The following is a 14,551-nucleotide window of genomic DNA, read 5'->3' as shown; positions in this document are numbered from 1 at the left end:
CTCAACGCATGTGTTGAGACGAATTTCAAATATAAAGCGATATTATACATATTTTTTTTATTTTGTATGTATTTATTCAACTTCATCTCATCATCTCATTTCTTGTGGTATGATCGCCAATGAGAAAGATCAAATGAAATTAATGGATGATATATTCAGTTTATCTCTTCTACACGATCGGTTTATAATTAGTAATTTGATGGCAAAAAATAACTTCAAATGTTACTCAATTTTCACAATAAGTGAAATATGTAAAATAATATCATGGTTTCATCAGTTCACTGCTAAAAATGAAAACAGATAATGTTTTTCAAAGAAAAACTAATAACTTTGTTGATACCTAACCGATCAGGGGAGGTAACTCATTGTTGAATTCAGTTTTTATTGCGTTATACTGATTATAAGCAGATACACGTGTTTTATATGTCTGTGTTTGAATTATTCCCTATAGTTCTATGATTGGTTGATAGAATGGAGATTTACGCCTCGCTAAACACTATTGGCATTTTTTATTGATTACTTAATACGTAAAAGGTAAAACGTTTAAGATGAAAAAATATTCCTTTTCATACACAATCAATATCAACTCAGCTTAAAAATCAAAATTGTGTCACCGGAAGTATATGCCAATGCCTGACTTTCACTAACAAAATAAAGGATAGCAGTCGTGAGGCATCTTGCGACTAACGTGTTTTTTTTATAAATTTAACTTGTCGGGCAAATATAAGCTTGCTATGAGGTTGGCGTTGTACAATGCCTTTCGAGACCATTGTTTTGTGTTTTGTTTTTTGTTGTGATCTCAATGCATGTGTTGAGATGAATTTCAAATATAAAGCGATATTATACATATCTTGTGGTACGATCGCCAATAAGAAAGATCAAAGGAATTTAATGGATTATATATTCATTTTGTCTTTCCTACACGATCGGTTTATAATTAGTATGTGGATTGCAAAAAAAATCTTCGCATGTGACTAAATTTTCAAAATGACTGAAATTAAGAAAAGTCACGACAGTTCAGGCATTGCAGCATAAAGAAAAAATGGCATTTTAACTGATAACACCGAAGAAAAGGCCAATTTGCTAAACAATCAATTTCAGAAGGCATTCTCAACAGAAACATCCAACGAAACAATACCTGACATGGGAATTTCTAACCATCCTAATAGGAACACCATACAAATTTCAGAGAAAGGCATACACAAACTACTAGGAAAGATGAACCCAAACAAGGCCACAGGACCAGATGGCATATATGGGCGTGTGCTTAAAAGTACTGACATCGCACCCATAATAACATTAATATTTGAAAAATCCCTGAACACCGGAAAAATACCAACTGACTGGAAACATGCCAACGTTTGCCCAGTATTTAAAAAGGGAGATAAACACAACCCTATCAACTACAGGCCCATATCCCTAACATGCATCCTATGTAAGATCATGGAGCATGTATTAGCAAGTAACATCATGGCACATCTAGAAAATAACAACATTCTATACGATCTACAACTAGGGTTTCGCTCCTCAAGATCTTACGAAACCAAGTTAGTGTCATTTATACAAGAACTGGCAAAATACAGCAATGATAACATCCAAACTGACGTAATTGTGATGGACTTGGCCAAAGCATTTGACAAAGTCCCTCACAAAAGACTACTTCATAAACTTAAACACTATGGTGTCGACAACCAAACACTGAACTGGATAGAAGACTTTCTCTCACTTCGCACACAAACGGTATTACTGGAAGGTACAAATCTGAACAAATACATGTCACATCAGGGGTACCTCAAGGAACTGTACTTGGTTCCATCTTATTCCTGGTGTACATAAACGATCTGAATGATTATATAAAACATGGCACTCTCAGACTTTTTGCAGATGATAGCATCATATATAAAACCATCAAAAATAAAAATGACTCAGAAAAATTACAAGAAGGCCTAACAGGAGCAGCAAAGTGGGAAGAGGACTGGCTCATGTCCTTCCATCCGGACAAGTGTTCAGTCCTCCAAGTAACAACAAAGAAAACACCTCTCCCATATGACTACATCTTACATGGGCACACTTTGCAACAAGAAACATCTACCAAATATCTTGGCTTAACAATACAAACTGATTTAAAATTTAACAAACACATAAATAACATCACAGCAAATGCAACTAAACAACTAAATTTTATCAAAAGAAACCTTAAAGTCAGCTCGCAGTCAGTTAAAGAAAAGGCCTATATCTCACTTGTGAGACCAAAGCTAGGGTATGGTAGCTGCATCTGGGACCCACATACAAAATCACAAAAATCACAAATAGAAATGGTCCAAAGACGTACAGCCAGATATATATGTAATCGATATCATAACACCAGCTCTGTGACAAACATGCTTAACCATCTTAACTGGCCAACACTTGAAGTTAGAAGAATAAGAACAAGGCTTATATTTTTCTTCAAAATTATACACCACCAAGTAGCAATATACCCTACGAACCTGTAAATACCATCAGACAGTCGAACAAGACAATACACTCATAGTCACTCATTCAGGCACATACAGGCAAAGAAAGACTCATATAAATTTTCTTTCTATCCTAGGACAATCGTCCAATGGAACCTTTTACCAGTTACTGCTGTCCAATGCACCACAGTTGAAACATTCAGAGAACAGATTCCTATATCTGTTCTCAACCAATACTACACCATGTAATGTAACACCTTGTAAATAGTTTTATCTTATATGTACAGTGAAAACCAAAAACAAGTTATTCTTTCTTTATTACATTTTTTTTTTTGATGTAAATATAAAATTGTAAATTTTACCCACGCATGCACGGCACATAGTCATCAAGATTATGATGGAGTGCGGAAACTAAAAGAAGAAGAAGAAGAATATGTATGATAATATCAAGATTTTATCATGTCAATGCTAAAATAGAAAACCAGTTATGTTTTTCAAAGAAAAAGTATGTTTTTTCAAAGAAAAAGTAATAACTATGTTGATACCTAAACAATCAGGAGAAGTAACTCATTGCCGACTTCAGTTTTCATTGCGTTTTCTTGAAGGCAGATACACGTGTTTTTCCGACGTAGTCGGTATAGTTTCGGTTTGTGCCTTTTGAACTTAAAGACGCTTAACTATGGCAACAGAATACGCATGCTCGAAAATCCTTTCTGTGATTGGACAAAATATTGTCAATGTGGGTGATTTGGTTGTGTTTGAAGAAACGTCTCGTTAATTAGATCGTGATGGAAAGCAAGTAAAAAACTATAAATATTTGAACTAGATCTTACAAAGATTTATATTTTTATTAAAATAATTGTTTCTCCAATAGCTCTTTGCATTCATAACAGCTGTTTATTCGGGACAATTACATAATTTTCAATGTCAACTTTGTTGTACGAACGTACATGACTTTTAGAACGCACCTACACATGTGAGATTTCCGCGGGGTTTTGGTGAATGTAAACAGAAAGATACGAGGACCGAGAATACTGAACACAAACAGAGAAAACGTTATTTAATTCATGGTAAATCGAAATAATAGTTTTAAACATATACTCAAATTTAAATTCGTCGGATATCTTTTTTAAAGATAGTTCTTGTTTTTGTCTGTTTTTGAGTTATTCCCTATAGTTCTATGATTGGTTGATAGATTAGAGATTTAGCCTCGTTAAACACTATTGGCCTTTTTCATTGTACACATCATACGTAATAGATAAAACGGTTAAGATGAAAAAAATATTCCTTTTCATACACAATCAATATCAACTCAGCTTAAAAATCAAAATTATGTCACCGGAAGTATATGCTAATGCCTTGCTTTCACTAACACAAAAAGGAAAGCAATCGTGAAGCATCCTGCGCCTAACGTGATTTTTTTTTTATAAATCTAACTTGTCGGGCAAATATAAGCTTTCTATGCAGTATGACGTATTCATTTTGTGGGGCAATTACCAGCTTGTTATGAGGTATGACATGCTCATTGTTGAATGCCTTTCGAAAAATCTGTTTTAAGTTTAGTTTGTTTTTTTGTGATCTCAACGTATGTGTTGAGGTGAATATCAAATATAAAGCGATATTATACATATACTGTGGTAAGATAGCCAATGAAAAAATATAATAACTGCTAAGACATTCAAACTTTTAAGCAGACCATGGTTAAGGTTAATGATATTAGTTCAAATATAGATTTTTGAATTTTTGGCTGAAAATACCATTTTTAGCTCACCTAGCCCGAAGGGCCAAGTGAGCTTTTCCCATCACTTTGCGTCCGTCGTCCGTCGTCGTTCCCTTTTACACAAATCATCTGCTCTGAAATTACTGGGCCAAATTTAACCAAACTTGGCCACAATCATCATTGGTGTATCTATTTTAAAAAATGTGTCCGATTGACCCAGTCAACCAACCAAGATGGCCGCCACGGCTAAAAATAGAACATAGGGGGTAAAATGCAGTTTTTGGCTTAAAACTCAAAAACCAGACAATAAGAGCAAATCTGACAAGAAATAAAACTGTTTATCAGGTCAAGATCTATCTGCCCTGAAGTTTTCAGATGAATCGGACATCCAGTTGTTGGGTTGCTGCCCCTGAATTGATAATTTTAAGGAAATTTTGCTGTTTTGGGTTATTATCTTGAATATTATTATAAATAAAGTTAAACTGTATACAGCAATAATGTTCAGCAAAGTAAGATTAACAAATAAGTCAACTTGACTGAAATGGTCAGTTGACCCCTTGAGGAGTTATTGCCCTTTATAGTAAATTTTTTCACAATTTTTCATAAATCTTAGTAATCTTTTACATAAATCCTCTCCTCTGAAACTACATGGTTAAATTAAACTAAACTTGGCCACAATCATCATTTGGGTATTAAGTTTAAAAAATGTGTGTCGTGACCCGGTCAACCAACCAAGATGGCTGCCACGGCTAAAAATAGAACATAGGGGTAAAATGCAGTTTTTGGCTTATAACTCAAAAACCAGAGCATTTAAAGCAAATCTGACATGAAGTAAAACTGTTTATCAGGTTAAAATCTATCTGCGCTGAAATTTTCAGATAAATCGGACAACCCATTGCGGGTTCCTGCCCCTGAATTGGTAATTTTAAGGAAATTTTGCTGTTTTGGGTTATTATCTTGAATATCATTATAGATAGAGATAAACTGTAATAAACAATAAATGTCGGCGAAGTAAGATCTTCAAATAAGTCAACATGACCGAAATTGTCAGTTGACCCCTTTATGAGTTATTGCCCTTTATAGTCAATTTTTAACCATTTTTCGTAAATCTAAGTAATCTTTTACAAAAATCTTCTCTGAAACTACTGGGCCAAGTTAATTATAGATAGAGATAATTGTAAGCAGCTAGAATGTTCAGTAAATTAAGATGTACAAACACATCACCATCACCAAAACACAATTTTGTCATGAATCAATCTGCGTCCTTTGTTTAATATTCACATAGACCAAGCAGAGCGACACAAGCTCTTTAGAGCCATAAGTTTAGAATTAACAAAAAGTACAACAAAAAAGACGCGTTTTTGTTTAATCAACGGTCAGTTTGATACGAATATAAAACTATATAGATATAGACAAATTTGCCAACTATTTACCTTGGTACAGTGTATTCAATTTCAGTATATATGGAAAATACATTGCCTTGAATCGTTTCTTTAGTTGACTAGTATATCTGCGTGTCAAAGGACTGATAAGATTTAGGCGTTGGGCGGAGTATCATATTTCGGGAACAAACAGTCAAGCAGCATGTAGTGGTGTCGATTTGGTGATTTTCAGTATGTAAGTGAATACTAATGCTTAGTAATAATATTAAATTGTATCAATCAATCGGCATTGGTTTTATATATAGAAGACAGAAACTCCCTTTTAATCTGATCTTTTACATCAATACAAAATTCACTACGACATTGGGTTACTGTACGGTTTTTTTTAAGCTATTCTAAGGGTCTTTTTTAGAATAAAGAAGGAGGTTTATAGTTCGAAACGATTGTTGAAAACATGATTTTGAAAATTGCACGATTGAAAAAAAAAAGAATGTAATGCGAATTGTCTTAAATCTGCTTTTATAATGAAATTGGGAATGGAAATGGGGAATATTTAACAACAGACAATAACCCCACCAAAGAGCAGACAGTAGCCGAATGCCACCAATGTGTCTTCAACGCAGCGAAAAAATACCACACTGGAAGGTGGTCCTCAGATGGGCCCAACATAAAATTGTGTACTATATAGTTCAGTGAAAATGGACGTCCCACTTAAATCAGAAGTGAACTAAATTGTAAAAACATACAAGACTAGGTAAAAAAGGCCAGAAGTTCATGACTTGAGAAATGCGCAAAATGCGGCGGGGTTAAACATGTTTTGTGAAATCTCAACCCCCTCTATACTTATAGCCAATGTAGATTAAAGAAACCAATGATCGCTTTACTTGTCACATTGATGATCCGTCTTATAATATGAAAATGCAAAGATGTGATATACATGTAGTTGCAAAAAATAAATATAGTAGATACTAAATGGCTTGAATAAAAGTATTTATAGGTCATCTTACAACCTTCAACAAATTCCTTTTTTTCTGTGCTTGTAATATAATGCTGTACATAATAGTACCTTACTTCATTAAGGCCTCTTAAGAAAATTCTAGAAGTCCTTGCTTAACAGTGAAGTCTAGACGTATTCCGTGGGATATTGAACTATTCTTCTAAACAGGAAATTACTAAATAGAAATAAGTGAATAGAAATAGAAATGGAATATGACTCCATTTCTCTGACATGGTCAATACCTCACTTCGTATATCGTTAACATGCTTCTTAACGAATAATTTAATTTACAAACATAAAAAACATTTTGATTAGATGTTAATTGTTGTGTTTCTAAGATTAGACAATAATGCTGGGATTTACGATACCACATCTGTCTGGTTTTTTTTTAAAGTCTAGAGTCTATATACGTATATGTAATAACGAATATCATTTTTATTCGGTTATTTGGTATACCTGAGATCAACTAAACGCGCTTAGGCAAAACATCATCGAAGTCGAGGCAACAATTAATTCTGATAAATTTACTATGACTCGACAATCTGTCTGTTTTCATATTCGTTAAAAAAAATAATAACACAGAATATGTATGAATTTTGGTAAGATTGTGGTGTTATACTATTATTTCAGATAAGGGAGAAGGTTTTATGCAATTGTTTGCACCTGTCCTCAGTCAGGAAAAAATTTAAGTAGTGTCGTTTGTTTGGTGTGGTTCATAAGTGTTTCTTGTGTTTTTTTTAAAATAGATTAGACCGTCGGTTTTCCAGTTTAAATAGTTTCTAACTGTAATTTTTTGAGGCCCTTTATACCTTTATGTTCGGTGTGATCCAAGGCTCCATGTTGAAGACCGTACCTTGGTCTTTAATGGTTTACTTTAATAAATTGTGACTTGGATGGAGAATTGTCTTATATTGGCACTCATACCACATCTTTATATATTTATCTAAAAAGTGTTTTGTACTAGCTAAGTAACTGGAGAATATAGCTTTGACTCCTTAATATACATTTTACATTTTCCTAAAATACGAATACTGTATTACAGTATGTATCAAGTTGACGCTTAGGGAAAGATAACATAAAACACGTTTTTTTTTATCCAAATAACGGAAACCTGCAGTTTTGATGTAAAAAGAGCGAATATAATCAATTCTCCAATGACACTTGAAGGCCCATTTCACTTGAAACTCTACAATCGACTTCAGAGTTAATAGATTATCACGTGAACGCACTAGAGTTTATATTCGGAACAACTCTAAGTAACTCTAGGGTAAGGCCCTGACCAAGCATAAAAAAGAAATTATTCTCATTTGTTTGACGTCATTCAAGAGTTTCTCGAGTTTAACTCTGGATCGGTGAGGGTTGGAACCAGGGTACGAGGGGTTAACTAGAGAGGTTCAAGTGAACTTGGCCTTGGAGTTGAGTGCCATCTTGAATTTCTATAGTCCAAACTCTTTTTATAGGTTTCCCTTTATGGTTTGACTTTTGGTGTTTTTTTAATCATACACGATGGTCGACATGACTCAGGTCCTTCATTTCTGAAATTTTCTAATTGTTTTCCATTTTTCTCTACTTTTAAGCTCACCGGGCCCGAAGGGCCAAGTGAACTTTTCTCATCACTTGGCGCCCGCCGGCCGTCGTCGTCCGTCGTCCGTCGTCCGGCGTTAACTTTTACAAAAATCTTCGTCTCTGAAACTACTGAGCCAAATTAAACCAAACTTGGCCACAACCATCATTAATGTATTTAGTTTAAAGTTTGTGTTTTTTGACCCGGCCAACCAACCAAGATGGCCGCCATTGCTAAAAATAGAACATAGGGGAAAATGCAGTTTTTGGCTAATAACTCAAAAACCAAAGCATTTAGAGCAAATCTGACATTGGGTAAATTTGTTTATCTGGTCAAGATCTATCTGCCCTGAAATGTTTAGATGAATTGGACAACTGGGTGTTAGGTTGCTGTCCCTAAATATGTAATTTTAAGTGAACTTTTCTCATCACTTGGCGCCCGCCGGCCGTCGTCGTCCGTCGTCCGTCGTCCGGCGTTAACTTTTACAAAAATCTTCGTCTCTGAAACTACTGAGCCAACCAACCAAGATGGCCGCCATGGCAAAAAATAGAACATAGGGGAAAATGCAGCTTTTGGCTAATAACTCAAAAACCAAAGCATTTGTTTATCAGGTCAAGATCTACCTGCCCTGAAATTTTCAGATGAATCAGACATCCCATTGTTGGGTTGCTGCCCCTAAATTGGTAATTTTAAGGAAATTTTACTGTTTTTGGTTATTATCTTGAATATTATTATAGATGGAGATAAACTGTAAAAAGCAATAATGTTCAGCAAAGTAAGATTTACAAATAAGTCAACATGATCAAAATGGTCAGTTGACCCCTTTAGGAGTTATTGCCCTTTATAGTCAATTGTTAACCATTTTTCGTAAATCTTAGTTAACTTTTACAAAAATCTTCTCCTCTGAAACTACTGGGCCAAATTTTACCAAACATAGCCAGAATCATTATTAGGCTATCTAGTTTAAAAATTGTGTTTTGTGACCTGGCAAACCAACCAAGATGGCCGCAATGGCTAAAAATAGAACATAGGGGTAAAATGCAGTTTTTGGCTTATAACTCAAAAACCAAAGCATTTAGAGCAAATCTGACATTGGGTAAATTTGTTTATCTGGTCAAGATCTATCTGCCCTGAAATGTTTAGATGAATTGGACAACTGGGTGTTAGGTTGCTGTCCCTAAATATGTAATTTTAAGGAAATTTTGCTGTTTTGGGTTATTATCTTGAATATTATTATAGATGGAGATAAACTGTAAACAGCAATAATGTACAACAATTTAAGACTAAAAAATAAGTCAAAATGACCAAAATGGTCAATGGACCCCCTAAGAAGTTATTGTCCTATATAATCAATTTTTAACAATTTTCATAAAATTTGTAAATTTTTACTAACATTTTCCACTGAAACTACCCGGACAAGTTCATTATAGATAGAGATAATTGTAAGCAGCTAGAATGGTCAGTAAAGTAAGATGTACAAACACATCACAATCACCTGAACACAATTTTGTCATGAACTGTCTGCTTCCTTTGTTTAATTCACACATATCAAGGTGAGCGACACAGGCTCTTTCAAGAGCCTCTAGTTTTGTTTTGCCTTCTATTCTGTATTCTTTACATTTCAGTTTTCTAATATTAATCGCTATTCTCTACTTTTTGTTTTGGCATACCTTTTCTTAATTCTTTACATTGTTTGTTCATAATTTTTTTTATTTTGAAGACACACACAGACCATCATAAAATGCTTTTCTTCGCACAAAGATGAAGTTTGTCTACGTTAAATCTCCTAAAGTTTCTCATGAAAAGGAACGAAACTCAGTAGAATCAAAACCTCCTTGGTAGAACTTTATCATCCGTAGTTATGCAATATTTGTTTTTTTAGATGAAGTTTTTGGTTTCTCATTGACAAGCACGTACTAAGTGACCTGCATCAAGTACTAGACTTCATCACAGAAAACAAAACTTGTCAGAATTGCTTCAATTCAAAATTGATGCGAACCAAAACAATCTGTAATCTTTTTTCTCTGTTTATCGAGTATCTGTCCTTCACGACAAAGACATAAGGAAACGTGAGAAACATTTCTTTTATGCAATAAAACAAAATTCAGTTTTATTCAATTTACTAACAATCTTTATTGAATCTATCTTGTCAATGCATATGCAATCATAACTTAAGAACTGGTAGATATCTGACATTTTGAAATGGATTTCTGCACAGGACTAGAACCTTCTGTGTAAAGATTCGTGCTGAGATTATAGATTTCTTCAATTCTGATCAAATCTCCGATTGATTGAATTTCTTTAATTAATAATTTAAACTTTGCATGACCTCATCACGTTTTTGTAGAGTTTGTTTTAGATAACGCAAGCTGTTTTATCATTAAGTCTTGTTAAAAATGATTTCTTTAGGTACGAATGCCCACGCAATATTTTTTCTGATGTCAATTGGTCTTGTTCTTGGTAAACAAACAAGAAATCATTCAGATATTATTTCGTAACCGGATTAGAACAAAAAACCTTCCTTTCATGGAACTACAACTGCTGGAATTTGGCTGCTAATGGGAGTAATTGTGTTGTTCCACCACAGCTTGTTTTTGGAAAATAAATTATTCAAAAAATGAAAGTAATTGGAGGGTAAGAAATGGGAGGGGTCCTCACATTTCTCTTTTTTTTTTTTTTAAATTTTCTGCTCTTATTTAATTTTAAAATTATACTACATTCTCTATATTTTTAGTCCTCAACTATTCTCTATATTTGCCTCTTTTTCTCTACTCTGTATGCTTTGCCCTTTGTTTGGCACTATTTGCCCATTTTTCTCCATTAACGTAAAACGTGACATCGATATCCTCATAATGTTAAATGCTTCATAAATGTATTTATTTTGTTATTCCTTTACTATATATAACCCGGATTCCAACACAGAAGCAAGAACAACTTGACATACCGAAACACGCGTGAGCGTGATTATCTGTTAATGAAAAAGAAGATGTGGTATGATTGTCAATGATACAACTCTCCACAAAAGACCAAATGACGCAGAAATTAACATCTATAGGTAACCGTACAACCTTCAACGAGTAAAGCCCATACCGCATAGTGCTATAAAAAGCCCCGAAATGACAATGTAAAACAATTCAAACGAGAAAACTAACGATCTCATTTATGTTTAAATAATGAGCGAAAAACAAATATGTAACAAATAAACAACACTGAATTACCGGTTCCTGACTTGGGACAGGCACATGCATACAGAATGTGGCTGGATTAAACATGTTAGTGGAATCCCAACCCTCCCCTAACCTGGGACAGTGGTGTAACAGTACAATACTTAAAGATTATTAAACCTTGTTAAATTCGAGTAAACAATGAAAGGCCATGATGAGTTAACGAAAACACAGGAGCACGTAACTCTAATATAAACACAGGAGCACGTAACTCTAATATAAGCACATGAGCACGTAACTCTAATATAAACACAGGAGAACGTAACTCTAATAAAAACACAGGAGCACGTAACTCTAATATTAAACCAGGAGCACGTAACTCTAATATTAACACAGGAGCACGTAACTTTAATATACACTAAAGATGAAATAAAATTGAGAATAGAAATGGGGAATGTGTCAAAGAGACAACAACCCGACCAAATAAAAAAACAACAGCAGAAGGTTACCAACAGTTCTTCAATGTAGCGAGAAATTCCCGCACCCGGAGGCGTCCTTCAGCTGGCCCCTAAACAAATATATACTAGTTCAGTGATAATGAACGCCATACTAATTTCCAAATTGCACACAAGAAACTAAAATTAAAATAATACAAGACTAACAAAGGCCAGAGGCTCCTGACTTGGGACAGGCGCAAAAATGCGGCGGGGTTAAACATGTTTGTGAGATCTCAACCCTCCCCCTATACCTCTAACCAATGTTGAAAAGTAAACGCATAACAATACGCACATTAAAATTCAGTTCAAGAGAAGTCCGAGTCTGATGTCAGAAGATGTAACCAAAGAAAATAAACAAAATGACAATAATACATAAATAACAACAGACTACTATCAGTTAACTGACATGCCAGCTCCAGACTTCAATTAAACTGACTGAAAGATTATGATTCATATAAAAGACTAGATGGTCTGGATCTTTAAAACGGTGACAAATAAACTCAATGTGACATCATAGATACATTGTACTAGGATTTAAATCTTGTATGCTAGACGCGCGTTCCGTAAGTGACGCTCGAATTAAAATACAAACACATGTACAATAATTAGATTTAAGAAGATGTGGTATGAGTGCCAATAAGACAATTAACTCTCCATCCAAGTCCAAATTTGTAAAAGTAAACCATTAAAGGTCAAAGTACGATCTTCAACTCAGAGAATTGACTTGCATTGAAAAGCAAACTGGCATGCAAGATGCATTGAGGGGAACCTGTATTGTAGTAGAAGTTAGCTATCGGTAACACTTGAAAGAAGAAAAACCAGCAAGCAATGAAAAGACCATTTCTGGATATATCTGAAACAATTGACGCGGTCCTGCACGCACATTTTGTGTACTTTTAGATTTGTATGATACTCCCTGGTATAATTATTTGCATGACTCTGGATAAACAGACACTCCTTCCGAGATTTTTTATGTTTGAACTTATGAAGTCAAATTAATTTCTGTATGATTATGACGCAGCATTATTGAATTCTTGGTTATATTTATAGATCTGATCAATACAAACGGAAGCATAACTTTCTGCCTACTGAAATTCAATTGTACGGACATTCAACTCAATAAAATGCGCAATTATCGAACTACTTTAGCGGAACTATCTGAATAATCATTATTATTACATTTTCCAAATGACCTTTACCGAAATGGCAATAAATCGTATTTAACGACAAAGAATTTACAAACAAAAAAAGAAGTACGAACAAATCTATCAAATTAAATAATGCATTAAAGTTTCTTGTACAAGCTTTTTGTTTTATGTATGCATTTTTTATGTTGAGTCTCTTTATCGGCAGTGATCTGTTTCCGTCGCTTTGTAAATTTTAAATTTTAGATTATGTTAACTAGTAAGGTCATGTTATTTAAAAAAAAATGCTTATGAGATTGGTTCAATGCATGGGAATTACATTTATACAAATAAAAAAAAAAGAAGAAATAAGAAAAAATTATAAGTAACCGGATTTGTAAACACTGTCACACATGAAGCAGGATTTGCTTACCCGTACGGCGTATCTGAAATCGCACCCGATTTTTTTTGTGGTGTTCTAGTTGCTAAGTTTCTGCAGTATTCTTAACTGCATTTTGTTTATTGCTATGTGTCTTCTGGTCGTTTTTATGTTCTTGTCATAGCATTGTTCGTTTTGTTTTCGGATTATGAGTTTTAATATCCGTTTGGTATCTTACATCTTTCTGAAACATTTCGATTTAAGCAAGCTCTAATATTTAGAATAGTAAAAAAAAACTAATTATAACTCAAACACATATATCTAGCATATTTGGTATATAGTTGGATACAGTTAAAACCCAAACGTCGAAGAAAGGCTGACAACAAATGACCAAGAGAGAAAAAACAAAATGAAACGATCGATAACAACAGTCCCCACAAAAAAAATGGACTAACCTGGATACTTTGAAGGACACACGATTCCCACTGTTTGGACCTGTTTTGATTTTATTTTGTATGTGAAATTTCAAATCATTGATATATTTAAAAACCTTTTATTTATAAGTGTACATCATGATATTAATGAATGATCGGATTTCTGAGGTATACGTTTAATCTAGATGTGGATATGTATATATGAATGGTTTATTCAGGCGTCAGTACCATATCGAAAATTTTCGTCCATAATAAACGACTATATTACAAGAATGTGCTTTTTCCGAATTTTGTCGAGCAACGCCGAAGTTTACCGAAGTGATGAACAGAACTGATGTTGTTTAACCGAACAATAGAAACATCACAAATTGTTTTGTCGTCTTTGAAAACTACGTTCACGCATTCTCGGCGTTCTAATTTTAGCAAAGGAGATAATGTCAAATTAAAATATGTCCACGACAACGACGTACCCATTGAAAAATGGTGTCTTAATTTGTATTTAGATCAATCATGGTACGAATTCCTTCAATAATTCTCTGCTATTCTCCCCACCAAGGTTCCACTGATTCTACAATTATTTCTTCATTGCTTTCGGAATCTTGGTTAACTATATTTTTATTCATATAATCACAGCTATTATCAGACGAAGTTTTCTTTTTCGGTAATTCCATAGATTTAAAATCGTCTAATTCTTCTGGTTTGCAGAAATAAATATAGACCTAAAATTAGAAAGTTGAAATTTAGAACAAGACCTAAAAAACGGGTATATATAAATTTAATTATAAAAATGATGAACTAAAAAAACAACTAAATAAAAATCAAAACAAATGAAAA

At 33.9% G+C, this 14,551-nt stretch overlaps 1 protein-coding gene across 1 annotated transcript in view; it reads right to left on the bottom strand.

Annotated features, from left to right (window-relative positions):
* Positions 1 to 13,826: 13,826 nt before the first annotated feature.
* LOC134686483 (uncharacterized) overlaps positions 13,827 to 14,551 on the bottom strand; it is a 28,147-nt gene continuing 27,422 nt past the window's right edge. The window contains exon 13 of the mRNA XM_063546149.1: positions 13,827 to 14,436. Coding sequence (XP_063402219.1) covers positions 14,257 to 14,436 — 180 coding nt within the window. The 3' untranslated portion in view covers positions 13,827 to 14,256. The remainder of the gene's footprint in view (positions 14,437 to 14,551) is intronic.

Source organism: Mytilus trossulus, chromosome 10, assembly GCF_036588685.1.
Source record: "Mytilus trossulus isolate FHL-02 chromosome 10, PNRI_Mtr1.1.1.hap1, whole genome shotgun sequence".
Lineage (NCBI taxonomy): Eukaryota > Metazoa > Mollusca > Bivalvia > Mytilida > Mytilidae > Mytilus > Mytilus trossulus.
The sequence above is the reverse complement of the archived record's forward strand: the minus strand, read 5'-3'. Positions and strand labels throughout refer to the sequence as shown.